At 38.7% G+C, this 14,918-nt stretch overlaps 1 protein-coding gene across 1 annotated transcript in view; it reads right to left on the bottom strand.

The window, feature by feature from the left end:
- LOC121385046 overlaps nt 1–14,918 on the bottom strand; it is a 184,693-nt gene that overhangs the window by 18,987 nt on the left and 150,788 nt on the right. The window contains exons 41-49 of the mRNA XM_041515582.1: nt 14,296–14,519; nt 9,254–9,440; nt 8,368–8,475; nt 7,866–7,991; nt 6,698–6,835; nt 5,180–5,256; nt 4,138–4,246; nt 3,181–3,306; nt 1,723–1,854 (exon numbers count right to left, since the gene is read on the bottom strand). Coding sequence (XP_041371516.1) covers nt 1,723–1,854; nt 3,181–3,306; nt 4,138–4,246; nt 5,180–5,256; nt 6,698–6,835; nt 7,866–7,991; nt 8,368–8,475; nt 9,254–9,440; nt 14,296–14,519 — 1,227 coding nt within the window. The remainder of the gene's footprint in view (nt 1–1,722; nt 1,855–3,180; nt 3,307–4,137; nt 4,247–5,179; nt 5,257–6,697; nt 6,836–7,865; nt 7,992–8,367; nt 8,476–9,253; nt 9,441–14,295; nt 14,520–14,918) is intronic.

Genomic DNA, 14,918 nt, shown 5'->3' with positions numbered 1-14,918 from the left:
TATGACATGGATATTATAGGTAAGTTATAGGATAAAGAGCAAATAACTTGGGATGGGTAACTGCAATGTTGTGGTCAACCTATTTAAACATCAATTGACAGATGTGAGGGATGTCCAGATGACAAACCAGGAAATATTTTACGAGGGTGAGACTAACAGGTAAGAACACATGGATCAACTTGTTAAAAGGGCATCACCAGGCTCAGCGGTGCAGTGGTTAAGCCATTGGACTACAGGCTGGTAGGTACAGGGTTCGCAGCCCGGTACCGGCTCCAACCCAGAGCAAGTTCTTAAGGGCTCAATGGGTAGGTATAAGGCCACTATATACACCCTCTTCTTTCTCACTAACCAACTAACAACTAACCCACTGTCATGAACAGACAGCCCAGATAGCTGAGGTGTGTGCCCAGGACAGCGTGATTGAACCTTAATTGGATATAGGCACGAAATTAAGTTAAAGAAAATGAAAAAAGGACACCAGAATTGTATTAACCAAGTTAATAATGGTAAATATCAAATGGGTTTATGACATGGATGGGTTTATAACATGGATATTATGGGTAAGTTATAGGATAAACTCTTTATTGAACAAATTCTCTACTGAATTACGACCAATAGATCATATATTTTTTAGGGTTTTTGGAGGGTTTTTTTAAATTCTATAATACAAAAAACAGAGAGATTAAAATTGCTTATTTAATACATTTTCTTGTACAGAACATTTAATGTCAGTATTTACTTGGGGTGTGATAATACATCGATGATGTTGATGATACGAGACACAGATCTTTATACACTGTGGTTTCATACAATATGAATTTTATTTTTAATGTAAATATAAGTATTTCCATAGAAATACATTTGCTGGGATGTCATTAAACATTCATTAATTCATTATGAAATCATTAATGAATTCATCCATTCATTCATTCATTGCTAGTGTATTGATTCATATTTTGACCATGTATCGGATCCTATTTTAATTTCGTATCGAATCCTATTTCAATTTCGTATCAAATCCTATCTTAATTTCGTATCAAATCCTATTTTAATTTCGTATCAAATCCTATTTTAATTTCATATTAAATCCTATTTTAATTTCATATCGATTTACCAATGCCAATTTGTACTGAGACGTACTTCTTGACAAGTTATTTCCTTCAAGGGAAAACAGTGAAGTGGACAGAATATGCGCCTGCGTACATCAATATGTCTGTGATGTGGTGTTTCCATATTTAACTGTGTTTAATCAGTGGGTTTTTGGGGGGGGAGGATTTACCGGCCTCGGTGGCATCGTGGTTAGGCCATCGGTCTACAGGCTGGTAGGTACTGGGTTCTGATCCCAGTCGAGGCATTGGATTTTTAATCCAGATACTAACTCCAAACCCTGAGTGAGTGCTCTGCAAGGCTCAATGGTTAGGTGTAAGCCACTTGCACCGACTAGTGATCCATAACTGGTTCAACAAAGGCCATGCTTTGTGCTATCCTGCCTTTGGGAAGCGCAAATAAAAGATCCCTTGCTGCTAATCGGAAAGTGGCGACAGCGGGTTTCCTCTCAGAATCTGTATGGCCCTTAACCATATGTCTGACGCCATATAACCGTAAATAAAATGTGTTGAGTGCGTCGTTAAATAAAACATTTCTTTCTTTCTTTTTACTTAAGCGAGATTAAGCAACTTTAAACAAAACAAAAAGTAGTCTCCTGATTGAAAGTATTCTTACCAGCTCCCGATCCTGGTCCACAGTCTGTAGCGTTTTCTATGATTGTGATCTCGGTGTTTTTCGTCTGACATGAAAATGCCTTGAAGGCACATATCGATTCAAACTTTACCTTGGTCGAGGCACAAACAGTTTCTGAAAAAATATTTATTTCAAATTTTTAGAAACATTCATGTATTTGTAATTTTCTAAAAGTGATAGACAAACAGTTGCGGATTTAAGGGAGAAGCCGCAATGGCCTATGCAGGCCCCCCTAAATTTTGCTATTTAAAAAAAAAATTAATTTGGAGAATCCGAGGAATTTCTTTGGGAATGTTTGTGGCCTCTGACCACATGTCGGGGTGATGTACATTCATTTGTACATTTATTTGTTTGTACATTCATTCATTCGTTCGTTCGTTCGTTCGTTCGTTCGTTCGTTCGTTCGTTCGTTCATTCATTCATTCATTCATTCGTTCATTCATGCATTGCATTAATTTCATCATTCATTCATTTTCATTCATTTATTCATTCATTTTCGGGGTGGGATGTAGCCCAGTAGTAAAGCCTTCGCTTGATGCGTGGTCGGTCTGGGATCGATCCCTGTCGGTGGACCCATTGGGCTATTCTCATTCCAGCCAGTGCTCCACAACTGGTGTAACAAAGGCCGTGGTATGTACTATCCTGTCTGTGGGATGGTGCATATAAAAGATCCTTTCCTTCATTAATTTCCATCCATCCATCCATCCAATGACTACATAGAAATTGTATAACAAAATAATTCTGTGAAAAATGGGTAATTCGCCATCAAAGTCAAACTTGATCTGTAACAGAACATGATAAAGCTATACACAACATTTTAGCTCAACATCTTCAGGCATTCCAAAGAAAAGGTCTGGAAAACAAACAATTCTGTGAAAAATTAGTAATTTGCCATGAAAGTCAAACTTGATCTGTAACAGGGTGGAAACAAAATCTATAGTCACATCCAGTTGGACAGACAGACAGACAGACAGAAGAGTGGATACAAAATCTATAGACACATCCGGTTAGACAGACAGACAGACAGCAGGGTGGAGAGAAACTCTATAGTCACATCCGGTTGGACAGACAGACAGACAGAAGGGTGGAGACAAAATCTATAGTCACATCTGGTTAGACAGACAGACAGACAGAAGGGTGGAGAGAAACTCTATAGTCACATCCGGTTGGACAGACAGACAGACAGAAGGGTGGAGACAAAATCTATAGTCACATCTGGTTAGACAGACAGACAGACAGAAGGGTGGGGAGAAACTCTATAGTCACATCCGGTTGGACAGACAGACAGACAGACAGACAGACAGAAGGGTGGAGACAAAATCTATAGTCACATCCGGTTGGACAGACAGACAGACAGACAGAAGGGTGGAGACAAAATCTATAGTCACATCTGGTTGGACCGGCAGCAGACTAATAAACCCAACGACTTGGTCAACTTACTTTTCTCCGTCTCCAATTCCTCGTCGCTACATTTCGGACACTGACAGGTGGCCTTTCCCGTTTCAGGACTCGTTTTACATTTCATGTATTTGTTCTGGGATTCACAGTCAAGTTCAGCACATGTGGCTGAATAGGAAAAATACAAGTCTTGATCACCAGTTAATAAATACAAAAATAGTTTATTTAAATGAAAGATATATATATGTTTTAAATTGTGGATGTGCATGTGGTGTCAAATGTATTATTTTGACAGCTGATTGAGTGAAAGAAAAAGAGGTGAGGGAGCGAGATACAGTGAAACGGACAAACGGACAGACAGACAGACAGAGACACAGAGAGAGAGAGAGAGAGAGAGAGAGAGAGAGAGAGAGAGAGAGAGAGAGAGAGAGTTAGAGAGAGAGAGAGAGAGAGATAGAGAGAGAGAGAGGGGGGAGGAAGAGAGACAGACAAGAGAGGGGTGGAGAGAGAGACAAAGAAAGAGAGAAGAGGAGAGAGATGTAGAGAGGGAGAAAAAAAAGAAAAGGGAGGGATGGAGAAAGAGGGGGTAGGGGAGGAAACTTACAATCAGAAAACAAAATCAGACATTTTGAAATCAATCTCAGTATACAACAAACAGATATATTGAATGTTTTATAAACTGATATCTAACATACGTGTAGTATGATGGATATATCACCAAGTGTAAATATTTCATTTCAACTTATTTTCCAATTAAGTTCCAAGCACGCTGTTCTGGGCACACACCTCAGCTATCTGGGCTGTCTGTCCAGGGCCCTGTTCCATGAAGCAATCTTGGCACTAAGATTAACTTAAGTGAATTAGGTAGTTATGCATTTTAGGTGATCTTAGCGCTAAGATCGCTTCGTGGAACAGGGCCCTGGACAGTGAGTGTAAATAACTGTGTTTCAAAAATGCAATTATGCCATTATTCTGTGACAAATGACATCAATACTTTACCTGGACATGGCCCTTCATTGGACAATCCAACCAGTTTGTTTCCTTCCTTGCACCGTTGCACAATCAATGATTTCAGTGATGGGTATGTCTTTCCGTCAGTTCCACAAACCTGTGTAAATATTCCATAGTTAAAACAAGTCTGTCACTCTGAATTTTCAATTCTATGCAATTCCTGCCTTCCTTCTCTCAGTCACTCACTAACTCACTGTATGTGTGCGTGTCTCTGTGTGTGTGCGTGTGTCTCTGTGTGTGTGCGTGTGTCTCTGTGTGTGTGTCTGTGTGTCTCTGTCTGTGTATGTGTCTCTCTGTGTGTGTCTCTATGTGTGTGTGTGTGTGTCTCTCTGTGTGTGTGTGTCTCTCTCTGTGTATCTCTCTGTGTGTTTCTCTCTGTGTGCGTGTCTCTATATGTGTGTCTCTCTCTGTGCGTGTCTCTGTGTGTGTGTCTCTGTGCATGTGTCTCTATGTGCGTGTCTCTCTGTGTGTGCGTGTCTCTATGTGTGTCTCTATGTGTGTGTGTCTCTCTGTGTGAGTCTCTCTGTGTGTGTTTCTCTCTATGTGTGTGTATGTCTCTCTGCGTGTGTGTTTCTCTGTGTGCATGTCTCTATATGTGTCTCTGTGTGTGTATGTCTATTTGTGTGTGTCCGTGTGTTTCTCTGTGTGTGTCTTTCTGTGTGTGTCTCTCTCTATATGTGTGGGTCTCTCTGTGTGCGTGTCTCTCTGTGTGGGTCTCTCTCTGTGCATGTGTCTCTCTCTGTGTGTTTATGTGTGTGTGTCTCTCTCTCTCTGTGTGCATGCGTGCGTGTGTGCGTGTGTATAAAACATATTTTGAATAAAAGTCAACAACAGTTGTCCATAGTTTGACAGGGAAAAAAGAAAGTGTCATATTTCGTCGGCTACATGTAGATTAGAGCCTAAAGATGAATGAAAGTATGAGGCAGCCCCTGACAGGATTTGAACCACTATCCTATCTACAGCTTGAAGAACCAGCTGCATGTGTATCCACTAGACAAGAGAAGTCATTAAATGAATTCATTGCACTAACTGGTCCGGTCTGGTTGCAAGCCTTTCCGTAACAAGAACAGCATTTTGCCTGGTCTCCAATCTGGTGGTCACCGGAGCCTAAAACAAACAAAACGAAAGTACTTAATTTCTCGAAAAAAATATCCGCTTTTCATTTCCTAATACAGAATTTATTATTATTATTATTATTTTATTTTTATTTTTTCAGTGGCAGGATATAACCTAGTGGTAAAGCGCTCACTTGATGCAAGGTCGGTCTAGGATTGATCCCTGTTGGTGGGCCCATTGGGCTATTTCACGTTCCAACCAGTGCACCATTTGACTGGTGTATCAAAGGCTGTGGCATGGTGCATATAAAAGATCCCTTGCTACCAATAGAAAAAAATGTAGCGGGTTTCCTCTCTAAGACTACATTGTACATATACATGCATATATGTCATAAATTACCAAATGTTTGACATCCAACAGCCAATGAGTAATAAAACAATGTGCTCTAGTGGTGTTGTTAAACAAAACAAACTTTAAACGGATGCAGAAGGGTCTAGACTGTGGCAAGAAAAATTTCTAAGGGGGTCATCATGCACCCCTAGAAAAAATATTTAAAAAAAAGAAAACTTGCTTTGAGCAGGGTATATTTCAATTCCCCCCCCCCCCCCACCCCCCCCTTGCACATGTGCCTGTGGCTATAATATAGGGGTGCAGTTGTCCATTTTTCCAGAAGAATATGAAAATGTGTCCTTTTTACTTTTAAAGTGTCTTTTTTGTGAAGTTGGAGAAGACCCTATGTTACTGTAGCCCGATTTTTTAAAATTGCCTCCCTCCCTTCCCTGCCCACTTTTGAATATGTATATCCACATGCATATCTAAAAATAGGTTAACCCTAAATTTGTTCCATGCAGTATGAGCTTGGAAATAGAAGCCTATGGTCTGTCCCACACGGGACGGTGTTTTTTCATACTATGGAATTTATGGAAGTTATATATTGCTGAGCCGATTGTTTTCTAAGCTGCACACAAAAATAGTATTTTTTTGTTATTTCCAAAACATTTATACTTTTCTTCTTACATCAAACCAAACTGAAATTATTTACAAAAAACATTTTTGTTGATGGATGTGACGGGCAGAAGAAAACTAAGTATTTTCTCTTTTATTAATACTTATCCTGACCTCTGACTTTGTGCATTTCTCCCCTTATCCACCTTATGGTTCGAACATTCTACAGCCAAATGGCTACGATTTCTTCTGATGTACACCTTCCTAGTTCCGGTCACGTGACCTGAACTTCCTTCCTTCTTCTTCGCTCTCACGGTTAGGGCATTCTTGTGTTTGCTCCAGCCAGTATTTCTTGATTTTTTTCTGTTACTCATGTTTATATTTACGTTGTACTTATTCAGAGGTCAGGATAGAGCATAAAGAAATATAGGCATCTATTCTCGAAATTTTTAAAGATTTACGGTATATCGCATTTCGGAAATGGAACTCTTCACGTATTTTGTCTCTTCCTCTTAAGAGTTATGGCCCTTCATAGACTGTTACTCACCATCAAGTATGCAGCCATCGGGTCCCTTTTTGTAACCTCCGCAGCACACACAGTCATAGCCGCCGGGCTTGTTTCGACACTCGCTGTTCACAGCACAGAAATTAGGAGTCTTCTTATTCTGATCACACTCATCAATGTCTGAAAAATATTGTCACAGGGGGCAAATAAAATGCATGGCCTCTGAGAATTGAAAATCTGCATGACCCATTTATCAGTTATGCAAAAATAAATTCATGTAACCCATATTCTTTTTTGCGTAACCAGTTATATCCAGGTAAATGGTGCTCAAAATTTTACATGAAAAAACAAAAGGTTACGCAAAATTAGATTGCGAAAGCAACATGCGAACGAAACAACCGTTCTTGAAATTTTCATAAGCTTGAAATTGGGGGGTGGGGGGGTGGGGAGGGGGAATGCATTTCGAGACTTGAAATTCGGAATGAACAACACAAAATTTAATATAATTATAAATTTCACTATGTGGTGTTCTAGATATTATTAGTAATCTAAGGGAGACAACTCGGATTACATGTATGGCATCCAATCTACTACAATACAGATTAGTAATCTACAGTTGCTATATTCAGTAATACCACAACACTCTACTGCAATTGCATGGAGCCATTTTTGATCAATTTTATTGCGTAGATTATCAATTTCCATACATCCAATGTGTTTCTGGTCATCCTGGTGTTTCTTAATTATAACCCCATGTAATGCATTTTTCATATATTAAAAAACAAACATATGTCTGAGAAGTAATGGTTATGGAGACAAGCTTTAGGATATTCTATAAGGATATTTTTCCATTTCAATGTCACAGACTCTTGTTTCACTCTATTATAACTTCAACCAGCGGCAGATCAAGAAAATCTGTCACAAAATTTAGGTGGGGGGGGGGGGGCCTGGAATCCCCCCTAGATCTGCAATTGTCATCCAAATGTGTTATAGGTTTGCAGATTAAAATGCATGTATTTTTCCTTATGCAATCTCATAAGAGTCTATATCGGTGATATTGTTACAATATCGTACGTGGAATCTGTGTCACTGTAATGATTTTTTTATGAATTTATCTGGACAAAATTTGGGAGAAATGTAACGGTAATTAAAGGCAGGAGAGTAATTTATCGTAGTTGTTAACAGTTTGGTTCAGACTTTAGTTACTTACCTGCGCAGTATGCTCCGACTGGCAAGAACCCTTTCAGACATTTACAGGTGAAACCACCCTTCGTATTCTGACACTCCTGGCCCACGTGGTTACAGTTGTGAGTATCTGTGGCACACTCATCAATGTCTGAAATGTTAAAACATTAAAATGTGGTTTTATGTTATATCTTATTACAACATCTTACAGGTTATTTTGTTCCTTATTCACAGGGCTTCTAGATTATGGTAGCCCCACCCCCATGGTTAGTGGTAGTAGAGAATGTGTTCCATAATTAGAAAATGTGCCCCCCACCCCCCCACCCCCCCCACCACCCTCCACTCCAGATATGATTCCTACGAGTCTGTGATACCTTCTTGTTTGAAAGTGTATTGACCAAGATCTGATAAATAAAATGTACAGCAAGTGCTGTGTAAAACATAAAATAGTATCGGCCAAAGGTTTGAAGAATCCGTGGACATTATTCTGCCATCACTTTGAATAGTACTGTTGCATGCATGCTTACCAAAACACCTCTGACAGTCTCCTGTGTATCCCATAATGCACCGGCATTCTCCATCCACGCACTCCATGGTCTTGGAGTCCTTACACTTGACATCTGCACACGGATCCTCTGCAATGACATAACAAGGAAGAAAGGAAATGTTTTATTTAACGACGCACTTAACACATTTTATTTATGGTTATATGACGTCGGACATATGGTTAAGGACCACACATATATTGAGAGAGGAAACCTGCTGTCGACTCTTCATGGGCTACTCTTTTCAATTAGCAGCAAGGGATCTTTTATATGCACCATCCCACAGACAGGATAGCACATATCACGGCCTTCAATATACCAGTCGTGGTGCACTGGCTGGAACGAGAGATAGCCAAATGGGCCCACCGACGGGGATTGATCCTAGACCGACCGTGCATCAAGCGAGCGTTTTACCACCAGGCTACATCCTGCCCCTTGACATAACAAAGGATCATGCTTGGCCAATCAAACAAGACTTCTCAGAGTACTGATGAAGCAACAGATGTCAACTACTAGGGCCAACAAATTTTCATATCTCCTGAGTTCAAGGGCCATAACTCTGTCACAAATGGCAAATTCACATGAAGGTCAAACTTGACAAAGCTATATGCAAAATGAATCCTTTCTTGCATGACGTTGGGCGAGATATCTCGCCTGCAGTATAGTCAGGTTAATAAATCAATGTGCTCTAGTGGGGTTGTTAAACAAAACAAATTTTGTTTATTTTTAATCCCCCCCTGCCCCCTTTCCTTTTACTCCTTTGAATTTCATTTTATTTCTTCCCTACTTGGCAGCTCCTATCTTTCAATTTCTTTCACTGTTCACCTCCACATCCCAGTCCTTGTCTCTCAAACCCTTTAACTCTTACCTCTACACTCGGTGACTCCGTCTCCCATGAATCCTTTCTTGCAGTGGCAGCCGTGGACTCCGGTATCCATGTCGGTGGAGCAGGTAGCGTTCTCGTGACAGGTCAGTGAAGTGTTGGACAGCGTGTGGCCATCCGACAGACACTCACGTTTGTAACTGCAGTCCTCCGCTATGACCACTTGACCAACCTGCAATTTAAACACTCATGGTTTAATAAAGTCTAGACTCGGGTATTAATAAAGTTTAGACTCAAGTCTTTAATAGTCACTCAGGGCTTTAATAGTCTAGACTCAGATCTTTAATTGTCTAGACTCAAGTCTTTAATAGTCTAGACTCAGGGCCAGGGTTCCAGCTGCCGTTCGCCATTGTCGCCAATTGGCGAATTATCACAAATTTGGCTATAATCTGGTCAATCAGGCGATACAAAATGGCGATTTATTTTTTTCAACCAATGTTTCCCGAAATTCGGATTATCTTATTTTCGTAATATATATATATATATATATATATATTTAATGTCGCCGCCATTCTAAAGAAAATATACGCACGAAACCCTTGCCCTTAATACAATAAAATGTGGATGCAGTGAATCGTGAACCAATCAAATCATTAACGATTCCTCACGAATAAAATCTACATACAGGGCTCTGTTCGATCGAGTACTTCATTTGTATGAATATATTTATTTCAGTTTGCGTAAGCTCGGTATAACCTATTAAAACGCCAGATATGCGGGTCCACAATTTTTTTTTTTAAGTTTCACACTGAATTATATTCTTATGTTTTATCTACCAAGATAATTTGCATTTTGTATCATTGTTTAGGTTTAATTTTAAAACATTGTTCTAGTAAATCAAACATTCGTTCAAATGCGATCTTTAATCATAGTTATCACGTGGTGACGCTAACGCGGGACCGCCAGTGATTGCTGTAAACCTGTACACCAGTAGTATTTTCATGTGTGATGCATACTGTGGTACATTCTGTGCACTACCGGGTACCTCCAGTATTTTTCAGTAGATGAGCTTTTTTTGTTTTTGATAATTATCAATTTCTTGATGCTAAATATATAATTTTGGAAAATTATTTTAAGAAGCACACTTTTGAAAGCCAAATGTAAATAATTTGTGTCATCACTTAAATAAATCTTTGAGAAAAAAACAATTGCTATATATCATTACATCATCACAATGTTGCCATTGACAAAATACAGATAGCAGAATTTCGAGAATGTTTGAAGTTACCACAAGCTAAATATCTTGTGTGGGGCCTGTTTGATCTTTGTATACAAGAAATATGATGTTCCATCACAGGTAATATAGCTTTCTGACACAAATAAAATTTAAACATATACACTTTACCTCGGGTTGTTTTTATTTCATAATTATAGTTTGTTAACAATCTGAATGGGCTATTTAAAAAGCAGTTCAAGAAAACCTGAAAAGAATCACAAATGTACTGCTCACTAGGACAAATACACCACATGAATTTGAGAATAAATTACACAAATATAAATATTAAAATTTTCAATCCGCTCTTTTGGCTATAAAATTTATATCATGGCTATAAAAGTAAACATTTGGCTACAACTTTGGCTATTAATGAAAATTTGAAAATTCTTTAATAAAGTCTAGACTTGGGGCCTGAATAAGTCTAGACTTGGGGCTTTAATAAAGTCTAGACTAAAGTCGTTTAATAAAGTCTAGACTCAAATGTTTAATAGTCTAGACTCAAGTGTTTAATAAAATCTACACTTGGGGCTTTAATAGACTCAAGGCTTTAATAAAGTCTAGACTTGGGGCTTTAACAGTCTTGACTCAAGTCTTTAATAAAGTCTTGACTCTGGGCTTTAATAGTCTTGACTCAAAGCTTTAAAAGACTTTAATAGTTTAGACTCAAGGCTTTAATCAAGTCTAGACTTAAGGATTTAATAAAGCTATAGTCAGATTCAAGACTTTAATAAAATGTTGACTCAAGTCCTCAAGAAATTAAAGATTCAAGAATAAAAACTACGATTCATGGTTTTAATTAAGTCTGGACTTGAGGCTTTAATAAAATTTAGACTCAATCCTTTAACAACGTCTACACTCAAAGAATCCCTTCAAAGTCTAGACTCAAACCTAATGAAGTCTTTCTCTTATAAACAACAAGTTACTGAAGTCTGAAGACCGTCTCGAATCTGTCTTTGTCTTTAACATCCACTGGGCCATTTCACGTTCCAGCCAGTGCACCACAACTGGTATATCAAAGGTATATTTGTTATATCAACTGTCAGTAATATATTAGCCTTTCAACAAGTTTGGGGGGGATGTATTATTTTTAAAGTTTCTGTAACCATCAAGTGAACATATCTGATATCCTGTCTGTGGGATGGTGCATGTAAAAGATCCCTTGCTGCTAATGGAACAATGCAGCAGGTTTCCTCTCTAAGACTGTATGTCAAAGTTACCAAATGTCTGACATCCAATAGCTGATGATTAATAAATCAATGTTCTCTAGTGTTGTTAAACAAAACAAACTTTAACTTTGCTGAAGTCTTCAATTTCAACTTAACATTTTAAATTAATAAAGTTTGTTTTGTTAACGACACCACTGGAGCACATTGATTCATAAAGTCTTAGAGAAGAAACCCACTTATATTTTTCCTAATGCAGCAAGGGACCTGCTATATGCACCATCCCATAGACAGGACAGCATATACCATGGCCTTTGGTATACCAGTTGTGGTGCATCAGTTGGAACAAGAAAAAATCCAATCAGTTGAATGGATCCACCAAGGTGGTTCGATCCTGTGATGCAGGCACCTCAAGTGAGCACTCAACCGACTGAGCTAAATCCCGTCACTCTGTGTAGCAAGACCTAAAGTCCAAACCAAATTGTTAACCAACTATGATAAATTACTCTCTTACCTTTAATTACAATTACATTTCCCCTAAATTTTGTCCTGGCACAAATTGTGAAAAATTCCCCCTAAATTTTGTCCAGACACTAGTTGTGAAAAAACCATTACAGTGACACAGATTCCACATATGAGACTGTAAGGATGTTACCAGTATCGACTTCGCTGAGATCGCATAGGCCAAAATACATGCAGTTTTCTGCCATCTGCCATTTTGCTTTTTTATGGAATACTCTTCAAGAGAGTGAAAGCCTCCAAAGTATGTGACATAATTAATATAAAATCAATGTTCTCTAGTGGTATCTTTAAACAAAACAAATTCAATTTTTTTTTAATATGATGTCATCATGTTTGCTTTTATATCGTAACATGTTATGATGTTGTTAGATTAAGTCATATCCTTTCACCCCTCTTAGAGACTATTCCATAAAAAGTCAAAATGGCAGCCGGCACAAAATTACAGCGAAGTCGATATAGGTGACATAGTTATCATCTAGTATGTGGAATCTGTGTCATTGTAATGGGGTTTTTCAAGATTTCTGTCTGGACAAAATGTTGGTAAAATCTAACGAAAAATAATAGTAGGAAAGCAATTTATGGTAGTTGTTAACATTTTGGTTCGGACTTTAGTATACATGCACTATTTTCTTTAATTGATTTCATTTTCACTTATTGTCATGCTCATATTCAATTAAGGTTCAAGCCCACTCTCCTGGACACACATATCAGCTATTTAGGCTGTCTGTCCAGGACAGTGGGTTAGTTGTTAGTGTTGTTAGTGAAAGAAAGAAAGAAAGGTTTTATTTAATGACACATTCAACACATTTTATTTACGGTTATTTGGCGTCAGACATATGGTTAAGGACCACACAGATATTGAGAGAGGAAACCCACTGTCGCCACTTCATGGGCTACTCTTTTTGATTAGCAGCAATGGATCTTTTATATGTACCATCCTATAGACAGGATAGCACATACCAAGGCCTTTGATGTACCAGATGTGGTGCACTGGCTGGAGCGAGAAATAGCCCAAAGGGCCCACCAACAGGAGTGTTAGTGAAAGAAAGAAATGTTTTTATTTAATGACACACTCAACACATTTTATTTATGGTTATATGGCGTCAGACATATGGTTAAGGACCACACAGATTTTGAGAGGAAACCCGCTGGATCCACTACATGGGCTACTCTTTCCGATTAGCAGCAAGGGATCTTTTATTTACGCTTTCCACAGGCAGGATAGCACAAACCATGGCCTTTGTTGAACTAGTTATGGATCACTGGTCGGTGTAAGTGGTTTACACCTACCCATTGAGCCTTGCGGGAGTGTTAGTGATTACTGAGAAAGAAAGAAAAAAGGTTAAAGTTTGTTTTGTTTAACAACATCACTAGAGCATATTTGATTTATTAATAATGAGCTATTCCCAATTCCTGATACGCAGAATTATCGGTAAAGATTAGAGCGATCTTTCAGGGCTAGAGCTGCCACTCGCCAAATTTGCCAATTGTGAATTTTAAAAACAATTGGTGAATTGTATTTTAAGTTGGTGAAATAATTTTCCTACATTTTATTGGAAAGTACGTGTAACTGGTTTTCTGCCATTTTTTTTAAAAAGTTTAACCGATAATTTGGCGAAACTTTATGTTCACCCAGAGCTAGCCCTGTCTTTCCTTGGGAACAAGTATAGAGACAACTTGTTTTGGGAGTGATAAAATTTATACACAATAGATATACAGTGAAACCCCTCTAAACAGGACACCCTTGGGACCAATACAGATGTCCAGTATTAAGAGGGATCCGGTTTAGAGAGGTTAAGTTCTGTACCGGTTTTTAAAAAGGGACTCTGTAAAATGTCCGGTTTTGAGGGAATTCCGGTTTACAGAGGGTCCGGTCTTCAGAGGTTTCACTGTACCACCCTGAAATACCCTCTAAAAATAGACTAAACCTCGACGCCATAACTGTTACTTCTCAGATGCACGTGCATTTTTTAAAATATGAGAAATGCAGTTTGTGATATTAAAAACACCAGGATGACCAAAAACACTTTGAATGTATGGAAGTGGATAATATAAACAATAAAATCTAAGTAAAGTATGATTTCAGTTGTCAAAAACGGCTCCACAAAAACGACAATGCTACATACAGACATGTACGTTCCTCCTTCTGAGCAACCACACTGGTCCTTAGGGATACACTTGTCGACGTCGAGGACGAAGCCCTCATCACAGAAACAACTCTCGATGCAGGCGTCCAGGGGATTGGGCATCTCATTCTTCACCACGTGCTGGCACGTCAGGATGGGGCCTGGGTCGGTGGTGTTTAGACCTCCACAGATGGCATATCTCATGTTTTCACCACACTTCTTCTCTGCAATATATACCAGCAATACAGAAAATTAAAGGGATGTGTACATACACTAGTTTTTAAACACTAAGGCATATTTTTCACCTAGACCCAAGTTTCAACCCGTAACAACAGAGTGAAACAAGAGTCTGTGAATTTGAAATACCCACGGATCCAGAAAATCCAGTTAGAGGGAGATCAATGACATGTGGCCAAAGGTAACAAACATTCCCAAAGGGATTCTGCAGATTCTCCAATGTAAAAAATAAAAAAATATATATAACTGGCTTGGGCCCCCTCCTTAGATCCACCACTGTCAGGGACTGTAATATATTAACATTTGATTAGTCAGTACATAACAGTGAGCCGAGAACTGCATTTAGTAGTACCCGCTACCACCAGAAGTTCAAGACATGGGTTCTG

The sequence above is a fragment of the Gigantopelta aegis genome, chromosome 11 (genome assembly GCF_016097555.1).
Source record: "Gigantopelta aegis isolate Gae_Host chromosome 11, Gae_host_genome, whole genome shotgun sequence".
Lineage (NCBI taxonomy): Eukaryota > Metazoa > Mollusca > Gastropoda > Neomphalida > Peltospiridae > Gigantopelta > Gigantopelta aegis.
This window is presented reverse-complemented; position numbering and strand designations above follow the sequence as displayed.